Below are 12,706 nucleotides of genomic sequence, written 5' to 3'. Positions count from 1 at the left end.
TATAGAGAAAATGCATGGTGGAGAGGGAAAGGTATCAATTCGTTACATTAGATAGAAAAAAAATTTCTGTTGAGATCTAAAATATGAGAACAGAAAAGCTCTGTGTAAAGATCCGGCAAGAAATGTCCAGGAGGAAAGAAAACCAAATGCAAAACTCTTCTACTTAGGAATGAATTTGGCATGTTTGAGAAAAAGAGAAACCTCCTAAGGGAGAGAGGAAGAGTAGAAACTGTGGTCAGTGAAGAAACAGCAGCTCATCGAGGAAGCCCATTCATAAGGAGTTTAGATATTATTCCAAGTGTGATGGACAGGTCTTTGAGGATTTTAAGCAGACAAGTGAGCTCCATAATCTGATTTATATCTTACAAAGTTTATAGGAGTGCTGAGCACTGGGATTTAAAATGAGAAATGCAGATGGAATCCCTGCCCTCACTGCCTTGTGGGGAAGATAACTTTATACTTTATAAAGTTATAGTTTTTAACTTTATACTTTATAACTTATACTTTATACTCCAGGGAGCCACGACACCAGTATGACCAATTTGTTAACTATGGTTGAAGACAAGCTCTTTGAAAGAAGGGCCCAGATTTTTATGACTATAAATGCCAAAGGAACGTGTTGGGATGGGGAGAGAGAAAAGGAAGGAGTTAGGACAGCTTCCCTGAGGACCTCCTTTCAGCTGAGATCTAAAGGATGCAGAGGAGTTGAGTAGACCAGGAGGCACAAGGAAAATGTTTCAGAGAGAAGCCCTGGGTTAGTAACAGGGTGTCTACTAATCTTTAGAAAGGCACATGGACTTGAATAGCGGAGACTCAGGCTTAAGAGACAGTTAAAGAGAATGCACGGGAGCCTTCAGGTCTAGTGAACCAAAATAAGCATTTTGGTCTTTATCCTAAAATCAAGGAAAAGTCAATGATGTACACATTGAATGCTATCTGTAATATGAACAGGTAAGCATTTTTAAAGATCACTGGGTACAATGCAAAGATCAGACCACAAGCAAATCAATGGGGATATATGAGTTAATAGGTTACGTTATTAGCATTATTTCAATCTTCTCAAGACTCCTAGAGTGGATAGTTGATTATTTCCCAAGTCAATGGATTAAACATACAGAACTACCTGAAATTTGTAAAAATACAAATATTTTTATTTGTATAAAGTCCAATTGATTTAATGTATTATTAGTAGAATAGTCAACAAATATTTGTCACTTATTATTTGTAAATCATTGTACTAGGTATTTTACATATGTTTTCATTTAATCTCCAAACAAAACTGAATTGGAAAATATTATCCCCATTTTATAGATAAGAACAGAGGCTTGGAGGTACAGCAACTTATTTGAACCATCGCACAACTATCAAGTACAGAAGCCATAACCCAAAACCTGATACAGCCTCTCTATGCCTTTTTCCCACCTGAATAATGGGGATAATTGATAGTATTTACCTCATAAGCTTGAGAATTAAATGAGTTATCACACATGATGCACAGTAAAGTCTCATTTTTAAACTATCACTACATCATTATCATATTAAGACCTGTACTATATATGTGGCCTTGGACTTGAGAAATAAAATTAAGCTATTTTTCTCATAAGCTCTCAAGTCTGATTATAACTGAATTTAATTATGTATCACCTACTTTTAATTAGCTGTGAAGGTGGATTAAATCATTCTCCAAGTGCCTTGGATGAATATTGCAGCTTGCTAATAATTTTTCAAACAATCATCATATAAGAATTTAGAGCAGTAGTTCTTAGCTCTGGTGGTTTGCACATTAGAATTACCTGGGGAATTAAAAATATTACTAATCCCTGGGTCCTACTACCTGAGCTTTTTAAATTTTTCTGGGATGATGCCCTGGTACAGTGTTTTTAAGAACATCCACATAATATTTCAGTGCAGGCCCCCTTGAGAACTATAACCTTAGAGATTTTCTAGTTCACATCCTTATAACTAACTGCAAACATCTGAATGAGATCCAGGCCCTACTGGGAAATTTCTGTCTAGATAATTCAATTCTCAAGCAGATTTATTTGCTCAGAGCAGAAAACAAAATGGATATGCCCTGCTGCCCAAACCGGATTCCTTTTGATCCTAACTAAATCTTCAGAATGGTCTCTCAAGGTGGGAGTAGTCGGACTACTTGTAAATCCAGGTGCACCATGAACTTTGTCATTTAGAAAAGTTCCAGTTATTTTGATAACTGCATTTGACTAAATAAAAATCTCTGAAGTCTCCTATTCATTGGTTCAAAGGGTAAAAAGGTATTGCCTTGTATGGAGTGATATGACTCAACTGCTTTTCTTAGATGAAGGCATGAGTTAGGATGTATATAAATGCAAAGCTCTCATATATGTTATGGAATGAAAATGAAAATGATACCCAGGAAGCTACATTTTTACTACTTAGAATTTCCAGTTTTAAGTAGTCACCTCTTTTCTGTGACTCTCACTGTGCACAATTACCCTTGGCTAATATCTGACTCAAAAATACTCGGGGATAAATGTCCTAAATGTGTTTCAGAACAGGTGGAGAATCAATTAAATCTTTTATTTAAAATGTCTATTTGGGGGTTTAATTTATGTGAAAACTTTATTTGCTAAATTTTTATTGACTCTACATCTTTACTATCCTGTATAAGTAAAAATTACTTTTATGATATTTATGATAATACATAGTCAAGCCAAAAAAATTAACAATAGGCTTCCAATTTCATTATTGCACTTTTAGTAAAAGACACTACCAAAACACACACAGAGACAGGCAGACACACACATACGTACACTTTAGGGGAATAACAATAATTTAAAATTTGGGGGGGTTTATTCTTTAAATAAATATTTTACCTTGGAATGCTGCTGAAGGATATTCAGGGGGATGTCCAGATGGTAGATTTGTCCCTGGATGAGGAGCATCCATTTGCCCATCTGCAATACAGGGGCGGGTAAACATCTATCTACTTTAATAAAATATATATCAGAAAGAAAATTACATTATCCTTAGAAAGAAAAATACATTGTCTTTAGATAATTTTCATTTACACAATCTTGTGCTGACTAAAATTGATAAAGTGAATTCTTCACTCAACACAAGCTATGCTTGCTTTCAGACTTAATTTTTAGCAGAATCCTGTTTCAAAGAAATTCTTTTTCAGATAAAATGAGCTGAGTTACAGGGACTGAATTTCTAGTTTTCTAATATGCCTGATTAATGTTTACTTCTGTATTTTGATTCTGTTGGTATTAGGAAAACAGTATTTTAAAACCACATATAGACTGTGAAGAAAGACGTAGAGATCATAATGGAAAGGTTACGGATAATTTCAAAGATATGTATAATTATTGCTATAAGAATTATTTTAAAAATATGTAATATAGTTAAAAAATATGTAATACAACGCATACATTTCAATATTTAAATGTCCTTTTTATGCTTGCTCTGCAACTACCCCAATAAGGTTGAACCATAGGAAATTCCTAATATTTGACTAATTTTGACTTATAAAAATCATAACTGACTGAATTACAATAAACTAGCATATTAAACTTTGTTGAATATTTTTAATATTCCATGACCTTCTAGTTCTTCATATTTGTGCTTTCTAGTCACTCATATAGTAGCTACCCCAGTCAGACAATAAATATTTGTTGAGCACCTCCTATATTGTCTCTGAGTTGAGCTCTGAGGCTATACTGGCTCTGTCTTCATGCAATTTATGGTCTAGTGGACACTACACTTATATCACGTTCTCCTCTGTTCCACTATGGCTTGCTAACTATAAATTCAAAATAGTTTCCTATTGAATGATGAGGGCATGACATTAATACAGAAGAAAAAGTCAAAATCTGATATATTTTCTATATGCTTTTTTTTTTTAACCATAGGCCTTCAAAGAACACTCAACTCATGTGGTTTCAGTAGGAAAGCTGGATTGTGAGCCACCCTCCTCTTCCATTCAATTGGCTTCCTAATAACTTCAACAGAATGGAGTCTATGGAGACTGCAAATTCAGGTAATTAACAAAGAATCCTCTACTTCCTCCAGGGCTTTTCCCTGAACAGATAGTGTAACATACCCTGATTTATTACAGATCTCTGAAATACAAGTCACTCCATTCCAACCATTCCTTTGTTGGCTTCGAGTGGGGGCCTATCTCCTAGTTCTCTAGCTCTCGAGGCCCTGCCCACAGCCCCACTCCCAACCTGAGTTGAATCACACTGACCAGATCTCAAGAAAACACACTGCAAGTCTGACTAACAGACCTGCTCTTGAATGATATGTCACATTTTGGCACCTCTTGCTGGGTACTATTGTTTGAGCAATAGTCAGTGCATATACCTATCTAGGAGCTGATAGAGTCAAGAAATTAGAAGCTCCTAATCTCTGGGGTTTGGGTTCCAGGGTATTGACCCTAGTTTTAGGAATTTCAGCAGGAATTCATATAAAAGGAAACCAAGCAAATGGGGAAGTGGTCAAATAGACCAAAGCATATGAATGATGAATGGATTTCTGCATTTGTGAAATGGAACTTAAAATAATTTATAGATATCATAGGACTGTCACATTATCATAAAGAAACTTTATTTTTACTTCTCTATATATTTATTCCTATTTACATACATTTACACACACACAAATATATATGAGAAGATGAAGTGTTAAAAGGTGACTATGACCTTGGCCAAAAGAACCTTTCTAAAGTGATCTGAAGCATCCTAATGCTTGCGGCAAATATAACAGTGCAATATTGTATCAATTTGCATTTAAAAACCCTGAGTTTTGTAAGTAAAGTTAAATTAATATAGCAAACATTAAGAGAAGATCATGAAACTTCATGAAGGAAAGCTGAGGTTTCTAGTCGTACAGAGTAATATATGTAGCAAGACTGACACTGTGGTGAAAGACAAATGTCTCTTTCGTATTTAAACAAAAATAAAGAGAATATAAATCTCACAAAACAGCATTTTTTTCTTCATATTATTCCCTATATGTATTGTTTTACTCTTCAGAACTTTATATTTAAAAAAAAGACAAAGTCTTTTAATATATGCTTGGTCAATACCCATCTGCTTTAGAATTTTTTTTTAAGATTTTATTTATCTATTTATTTATTTTAGAGATAGAGTCAAAGAGAGAGAAGGGGACAGCAGAGGGAGGGGGACAAGCAGACTCTGCTGAGCACAGAGCCCAATGTGAGACTTGATCGATGACTCTGAGATCATGACCTGAGCCAAAATCCAGAGTTTGCTGCTTAATTAACTGTGCCACCAAGGAGCCCTTAGTATTCTCTTGGCAGAAAAAAGCCAGAGTATAATGATTGGTATTTATTTAAACCTGTTCACATGTGTATGTTATCAAATATATAGCAGGCTATATCTGAAGATTTTATTACAATGGACTGACATATTAAATTTATTATCTGTTAATTTAATGAGTTGAATAATGTTTATGTATAGAAAATGCACATAAAGACGGAAAACCTGATCTAGGTAGAATATAGTATGAATTATATAACATATTTCCCAGTAAGACTAAAATTCCTTAGGCTTACCTAAGACTTTTTTATTTTTACAGAAAAAATTAGTGGTAGTGGATATGTGTGTACTTTGTCTCTACAGTCAAAGCAATGAACTAGAATTTGGGTTCTGGAGCATAAACAAAACAAAGCAAATTATATCCTTTGAAACTGAATAAAACATTATGACAAAGAACATATTAACAACAATTTAACACTATAAAATGAAAGTAAACACTTAAATTACTTACTTTGTTTTTCCATGGTTTAGAGAGTTCTGAAAAAGAAGACCTGATATTAGTACATTGTCTAAAATTTATAGGTCAAATATGACTGTTGAAACAAGATAATCTGAAACTATCCATACACATAGGATATTCTTCTATTCATCTAATCTACCAGAAACAGTCATTTAAACCCTTTGACCTTGCTCCCATTCCCCACTGATGTGTTTATTTTTTTTTTTTTTTCTGATGTGGTTTTGAGTACAACTTACAAAGTTGTGGGTCCCCCCAGGATCATGGACATTTCCTATAAACCTTTGGGAGGAGAGGGTCCTATGAGGCAGAAAGCCAAAAGGAAAACACTGTGATCTTAAGACGACACATTGCAACTCAGTAAAGAACTGGAGCCTTCCAATCTACACAAAAGAAATGTGTGATCCAGCACCCAGCCTTAGGGCTGGACTCTAGACGTGAAGTTAGCTATCAGATCACACTACTGCAAATGTCTCTGGATTCCAGGTTCTGTGGATATATCCTTCCCAATTTCAGCAGTAAATCTGAAAAGGCCTGACCCTTTTTTCTATGTTTCAAGATATACTTTTAGCCAGAGAACCCATTCTCAGGTGTTGCATAGTTGTAGCGCCATGACAATCCAACCAAAACTTTGTGTTTGGTTATTTCTACAGAAAATAACAATTAAAAAAAAAATGCTCTCAGTATTTCTACCTTCCAGTTCCTTGATCCCTTTTTCCCTGATTTCTCCACTTTAAATCCCAACCCCTGGGCAGCCCCGGTGGCCCAGCGGTTTGGCGCTGCCTTCAGCCTGGGAAGACCGAGATCAAAGACCTGATCCTGGAGACCTGGGATCGAGTCCCACGTCGGGCTCCCTACATGGAGCCTGCTTCTCCCTCTGCCTGTGTCTCTGCCTCTCTCTCTCTCTGTGTGTGTCATGAATAAATAAATAAAATCTTTAAAAAAATCCCAACCCCCTTTATGCCTACTAATAACATTTAACCCAGGCAAAACTTCTTGTCTAGAGATCCCAGGAAACTCAACAGACTCTAACACAGAGCTTGTTTGTCCTGCTGTGCTCTTTTCTTTCCTATGTGGTTATATTATTTTGAATCTTAAAGTATAGATTTGTGAGAATGATTCCCTGTTGGCAAAACTGCTGCAGAACAAAATCTGGGTCCTCACTGTGCTGTAGGTTTTAGAATTTTTGCAATTAAGCAAAAAATCAAGCATAAGTTTTGGTACAAAATGTTAAGGGACAGTCGTGGCCTGTATTTGTGCCAGTAGAATAAAGCACTTGTAGAATAAAGAGGATACTCACCATGTCACCCTGTCTAGTCTTGTTTGCTGTTTCAGAGATCTTTTGATTTTCTCAAACTTAAGGGTCTATTAACAAGAGGTAATGTCACCCAGTTTTGGAAATGAGTAAGGCGGAGTCCTGGGTGAATTAATTAATTAGTATAACTTTTTAATAATGCCCCCAGGACTTTTAATAAGAAACAAGTCCTAGAAAAACTTCCAGGGAAAAGAACATCATATTTATCCTGTACTAAAAGAAAAAAAAAATCTAAGGAAGTCATATATATTGTACCACTGGAATCTTAATTACTTCAGGACAAATGTATAAATTCAAATTATAATCTGAATACTATACCCTTCTTTTTCTTAAAAAAAAGATTTTATTTATTTATTCATGAGAGAGAGAAAGAGAGAGAGAGAGAGAGGGAGGCAGAGACACAGGCAGAGGGAGACGCAGGCTCCATGCAAGGAGCCTGACATGGGACTCGATCCTGAGTCTCCAGGATCACGCCCTGGGCTGAAGGCACTAAACTGCTGAGCCACCCGGGCTGCCCTATACCCTTCTTCCTAATTCAGTTAAATGAGAGATTAGTGCATCATATACTATATTCATATAAGTATATTTCTGGTAAAATTATTCCATCAGATACCATAAGACCCATTGCTGCTCTGGGCTCTTTGAAAATTATAAACCTCTTCCATCAGGGAAGAGAAATAATGCAGGTGACATCAATCATGGTTCCAGAACTCATCTTACAGTGAAATCCTTGACCCATCTCTTGGGGGTCCTGAAATTTCTCTTATTGCTTTCAGAAAAATATTAATGTACAATCTGGAGCCCAAAGGAAGCATCCCTAGTTTTGATAGCTCCTAAGACTAGTATGCCTATAAACCAGGCATAACCTATATTTGAATCATCGATCCATGTTTACTTCTTAATTGTTTAACAACAAATCAGTTAACATTTTTCTGAGGCCCACGATGTGGATATATGTTCTGAATTATTTTAGCAAATAAAGACAATGACAGAACTCTTTGTCCCTGACCTACTTTGAATCTGAGAGCCAAAGGCTGTCTAAAATCAACTAGGCCATGGATGGGGGTTGGGGAAGTGAAGCATTGCAGAGGCAACTGGCACAAGTCCTGTGGCTAGAGGGAGATTGACTAATTCAAGGAAATGAAAGGTTTGTGGATTACAGGAAAAAGAAAAAGGGGGGGGGGGGGAGAGATCAGACAAAAGAATAGAGAAGTGTAGGACAGTTTTAACGTAGTTTCTCTCTACCTGCGTTCTATGTTCTCAAAGGCCAGAGTATGGACTATCTTGTCCAGGACAAGGCACTTAACTGGTGCTTGCTGACTGAACAAGATGTGTAGGGTTTTATTTCCCTCCTTTCCCATAAAGAACAGCTCCCGTACAAATGTGAAGGCTGCTTCGTCTCAGATTCAGCCACTTATTTATTTTACATGCACCTTTTCTATCCAGCTGCAGAAATCCACTCATTTTCCCTTTTCCTTAATTTTCATTCCTTGCGTTTATTCAGTGTTCAAAGCCCTGCAGTTGTCCTGCTCGCGAGCATGGTATTAAGAGAAAGTTCTGCTATTAAGAAAGTTCAAGGATGATAAAGGGAATCATAAATCGTTTGACAATTTCCTCTACGGAAGTGACACTTGTACTAATCCTGTTTCTCAAATTGCTAAACCAGGAGAAACAATACCTGCCTGTTCCTGGAGCTGGGTAGTAGCTATTTTACCACTTCCAGGAATCTCTGTCTAAATAAAACCACCTGGGAGCCAGATAATAATCTCGGAGAAGCAGGGACTTTACTATTAAAAATACTAAAAGCGGGACACCTGAGTGGCTCAGGCGTGGAGCGTCTGCCTTCGGCTCAGGGCGTGACCCCGGGATCCGGGATCGAGACCCGCATGGGGCTCCTTTCGGGGCGCCTGCTTCTGTCTGTCTCTCTCTCATGAATAAATAAATAAAATCTTAAAAAAAAAATACCAAAAGCTAACCCTAATGAGAACTTTCTGCAGCGCGGGACACAGCTCCGACAACAGCTTTTACACTAGTTAAGTATCCTACTCTTAACTCTCGGAACTCATTTTTGACCTTGACGCAATTTCAGAGATGGAGCCAGCAAGGTCCAGAGATGAAGAAACGGGTTCGGAGTCCGCAGGAATTAAGTAGCAGAGGCGGGGGGTGCACCCAGGCAGGTGGACGGACTCGGGAGCCTCGGGTCTAGGGTCCCCCTGTGGGCGGTAAAGCACCTGCCTCCCTCCTGCCCCCGCGCGCGGAGCTCCAGGTGGCTCGCACAGTTTGGGGGGGGGGCAGCCTTCCCAGTAGTGAATACTCACTGTTAAATGACAGCTCCGAGGGGCCTGCGAATCGCCCTTCTAACCCCCGCGCACCCCCCGCACCCCCCGCACGCTGCCGGCAGCCGCAGCTCAGACTCTCAGCGCCGCGGACAGGTGTTCACCCACGGGGCGCGGGCACACCTGAGCCCTGGGGCGGGCCGGCGGGGGGGGTGCCGCAGGCGGGTCGCTGCTCGGGGGTCGCTCCCCGGGCCGCCAGGACCCCGGCCCCCAGCCTGTGTCCGCGCGCCCCGCACAGGTACAGCCCCCCCCACCCCGCGCCTGGCGGGGAGCCCGCTGCCCGCCCACCTGTGGCCGCCGCGTGCGGATGCTCCAAGACCCCGGCCCCCAGCCTGTGCCCGCGCGCCCCGCACAGGTACCGCCCCCTGCCCCCGCCCCCTTCCCCCCCGCACACCTGGCGGGGAGCCCGCCGCCCGCCCACCTGTGGCCGCCGCCAGGACCCCGGCCCCCAGCCTGTGCCCGCGCGCCCCGCACAGGTACAGCCCCCCGCCACCCCCCGCGCACCTGGCGGGGAGCCCGCCGCCCGCCCACCTGTGGCCGCCGCCAGGACCCCGGCCCCCAGCCTGCGCCCGCGCGCCCCGCACAGGTACAGCCCTCCCGCCCCCCCCCCCCCCCCGCGCGCCTGGCCGGGAGCCCGCCGCCCGCCCACCTGTGGCCGCCGCGTGCGGATGCTGCCCGGATGCTGCCAAGGGCGAGGCCCCGGAACCTCGGAGCGACCTTGCGCCGCCGAGGTCTGACGGTTTCGTTTCCCGGTGGCGGCGTCCACGCCCCTGCAGGTGCCCCGAGCGCGCGCTCGCCGCTGGCCCCGCTGCGCCCCCTGCGCCCCCTGCGCCCTGCGGGCCCTGACGTCTGTTCCGGGGCCCCGGGCAGCGAGGCGCCGGGAGGCGGGGGCAGCCGGGCCCGGGGAGTCACGGAGGGGGCGGGGCCGCCGGGGTGGGGTGGGGGCGCGGGCCTCCCGGGAGCTTCCGCCGCCCGGAGCCTGCAGCGCCGCTGCGGGTGCAAACGGCCCGGGGTCGAGCTCGCTTTTCTTCATGGGGCTTCTTCTCTTTAGCTCTCTCCGTCCTGGCTCGCTGTCCGTCTGGCTCTCTCAGTGTCTGTCTCTCCCTCTCTCCGCCCATCCCTCATTCTCCACCAAAGGCCGCTAGCTAGCTAGCTAGTTATTTATTATTTATTTATTTATTTATTATTTATTTATTTATTATGAACTACACATTGACTTTTTTTTTAAAAAAGATTTTATTTATTCGAGAGAGAGAGAGAGAGAGAGAGGCAGAGACACAGGCAGAGGGGGAAGCAAGCTCCCTGCAGGGACCCCAACGTGGGACCCTATCCCGGGACCCCAGGATCAGGCCCTGGGCTGAAGGCACATGCTAAGCCGCTGAGCCCCCCAGGGGTCCCCAAGGCTGCTAACTTTTAAGAGTCAAACTGACTAGATGTGTTTAGAGTGTTTAATTTTTCTGCCATCTACCCCCACCCCCGCCACTGGCAAACAGGCTCAATAAACTCATATTGGAAAAAAACACACACACACACACACACAAACGAACTCATATTGCTTAAACTGAAGGATTCATTGATTCTTTTTTTTCCTTAAAGTGTTTTATTTACAAAAGTAATACAGGATCTTCCAAACAATAAAGCTGAATATGGATAAATAAAGCGAAAGGCGTCTTGGGCAGCTCTCCTCTCCTTTTCTTCCCATGACCCTAGCAACAGATACTTGAAGACTAAGGGAGGAAGTAGGCGGGAGGAAGGAAGAGGGGGTGGGAAGGGAGAGCAATAGAAAATGAAATTGAGAAAAGAAGTAAAAAGGAGGGGGGAAACCTGCCTCTTAGATCTGAATCCCTTCTCATTCTCCGTGACTTTGTGCAAATTACTATCTCTGTGCCTCTTTTTTAATCTGTAAAGTGAGGGTAGTAGTAGTATGCGTCTCATAATATTTTTATGAGGATTGAAGAAGTTAAAATATGCAAGAAGTTTAGAGTGATGCCTGCTAAGGAGTAAGCGCTGAATAAATATCATTATATATACACACATATATGCACACATGTACGTAGTGTTTCTTTACCTAAAGAAGATTGTTTCATGCAGACTGTTATCTGGGGCATGTTTTTTTCTCCTTTAGGATGCATCTTAGAAATCCCCTTGCCTCTGATACTGAATGGTCTCGATCTAATCATCTGGGTGCAGTTTATTTCCTGTTTTATAATTACAAATTATGCTACAGTCATCAACCTTGCACATATCCTTATGTGTATATACACTACAGAAAACCCGTCATTCTGTTCTTCTGTCAATAAAGTATGGAAATACTTGTTTTATCACATGTCTTCACTTCTTGAGGATCAATTCTAAATGTTTGCTATTCTGATTGGTACATATGACCTTATTATTGTTTATGTTAATTCAGATTGTAAGTAATATAGAATAATCTTTCATAGAATTACTGAATATTTTACCATGCTCTATGATATGTCTAATATTTAGTACAGAGTTTTCTGTTGCTGATTTGTTGTGCTCTTTAATTTCGTGGATTGAATCCCTCATTTTTTAAATGAGGGAGTTTTTTTTTTTAGCTTAGTGGGTCTCTGGATTTTATCCTATTTAAAGTTGCTTTCACAACTCTTTCATTTTTAATCATCTTCTACTGTGTTTTTATCTTTTTAAAAAAATGTGGGACACTTCACGAATTTGTGTGCCATCCTTGTGCAGTGGCTATGCTAATATTCTCAGTATCATTCCTATTTATTTATTTATTTATTTATTTATTTATTTATTTATATTTTTTATCATTCCAATTTAATTTATGTGCCACCAAAGTGAGCACCTGTGTTTTCACCTCTGATCTCTGGCCTTCACATTTTATTTTAAAAAGCCTACTGTACACCAGGATATCCATTATGATTCCTTCTTTTTTTTTTTTCATTATGATTCTTTCTTGATGTCTTATGAAGAAGCTAGAATTTTCTAGTTATTATTTATAATGGTATTGTGGTCCAAGAACATGCTATAAATGGTTTCAACCATTTGAGATTTTTTTACATATTTTAAATACACTTGAAAAATAGGTGTACTCTTCAATTGTTGAATATGGTATTATATTTTTTTGTATTAGGTCAATTTCTTAATTATGCTGTTACTTTAGCTGGTACTTTGCTTATTCTACTAATTATTCAGAGGAATATTAAAATCTCTCACCATATTGATAGATTTGTCTATTTCTTCTTGTCTGAATTTTTTCCTAATATCTTGTGCTTATATGATCAGCAAAAAC

The 12,706-nt window shown here is 40.6% G+C and overlaps 1 protein-coding gene and 1 non-coding gene across 7 annotated transcripts in view; both read right to left on the bottom strand.

Annotated features, from left to right (window-relative positions):
- LOC144293751 (phospholipid scramblase 1-like) overlaps positions 1–10,286 on the bottom strand; it is a 29,467-nt gene extending 19,181 nt beyond the window's left edge. For 2 of the 6 annotated variants that reach the window (XM_077864769.1, XM_077864771.1), the window contains exons 1-3: positions 10,082–10,276; positions 5,776–5,801; positions 2,856–2,936 (exon numbers count right to left, since the gene is read on the bottom strand). In XM_077864769.1, the coding sequence (XP_077720895.1) occupies positions 2,856–2,936; positions 5,776–5,788 (94 nt within the window). In that variant the 5' untranslated portion in view covers positions 5,789–5,801; positions 10,082–10,276. Of the gene's footprint in view, positions 1–2,855; positions 2,937–5,775; positions 5,802–9,720; positions 9,771–9,853; positions 9,873–9,963; positions 10,035–10,081 lie in introns of those variants that run through there. The other 4 variants (XM_077864770.1, XM_077864772.1, XM_077864774.1 and 1 more) reach the window with 4 other exon arrangements.
- Positions 10,287–12,099: 1,813 nt separating this feature from the next.
- Positions 12,100–12,202, bottom strand: LOC144294439 (U6 spliceosomal RNA). Its single transcript, XR_013361819.1, has one exon. It is a non-coding gene; the product is annotated as a U6 spliceosomal RNA (small nuclear RNA).
- Positions 12,203–12,706: the final 504 nt, after the last annotated feature.

The sequence above is a fragment of the Canis aureus genome, chromosome 22 (genome assembly GCF_053574225.1).
Source record: "Canis aureus isolate CA01 chromosome 22, VMU_Caureus_v.1.0, whole genome shotgun sequence".
NCBI classification, from domain to species: domain Eukaryota; kingdom Metazoa; phylum Chordata; class Mammalia; order Carnivora; family Canidae; genus Canis; species Canis aureus.
Note: the sequence above shows the minus strand (reverse complement) of the source record. Positions and strands in the feature narration are given on the sequence as shown.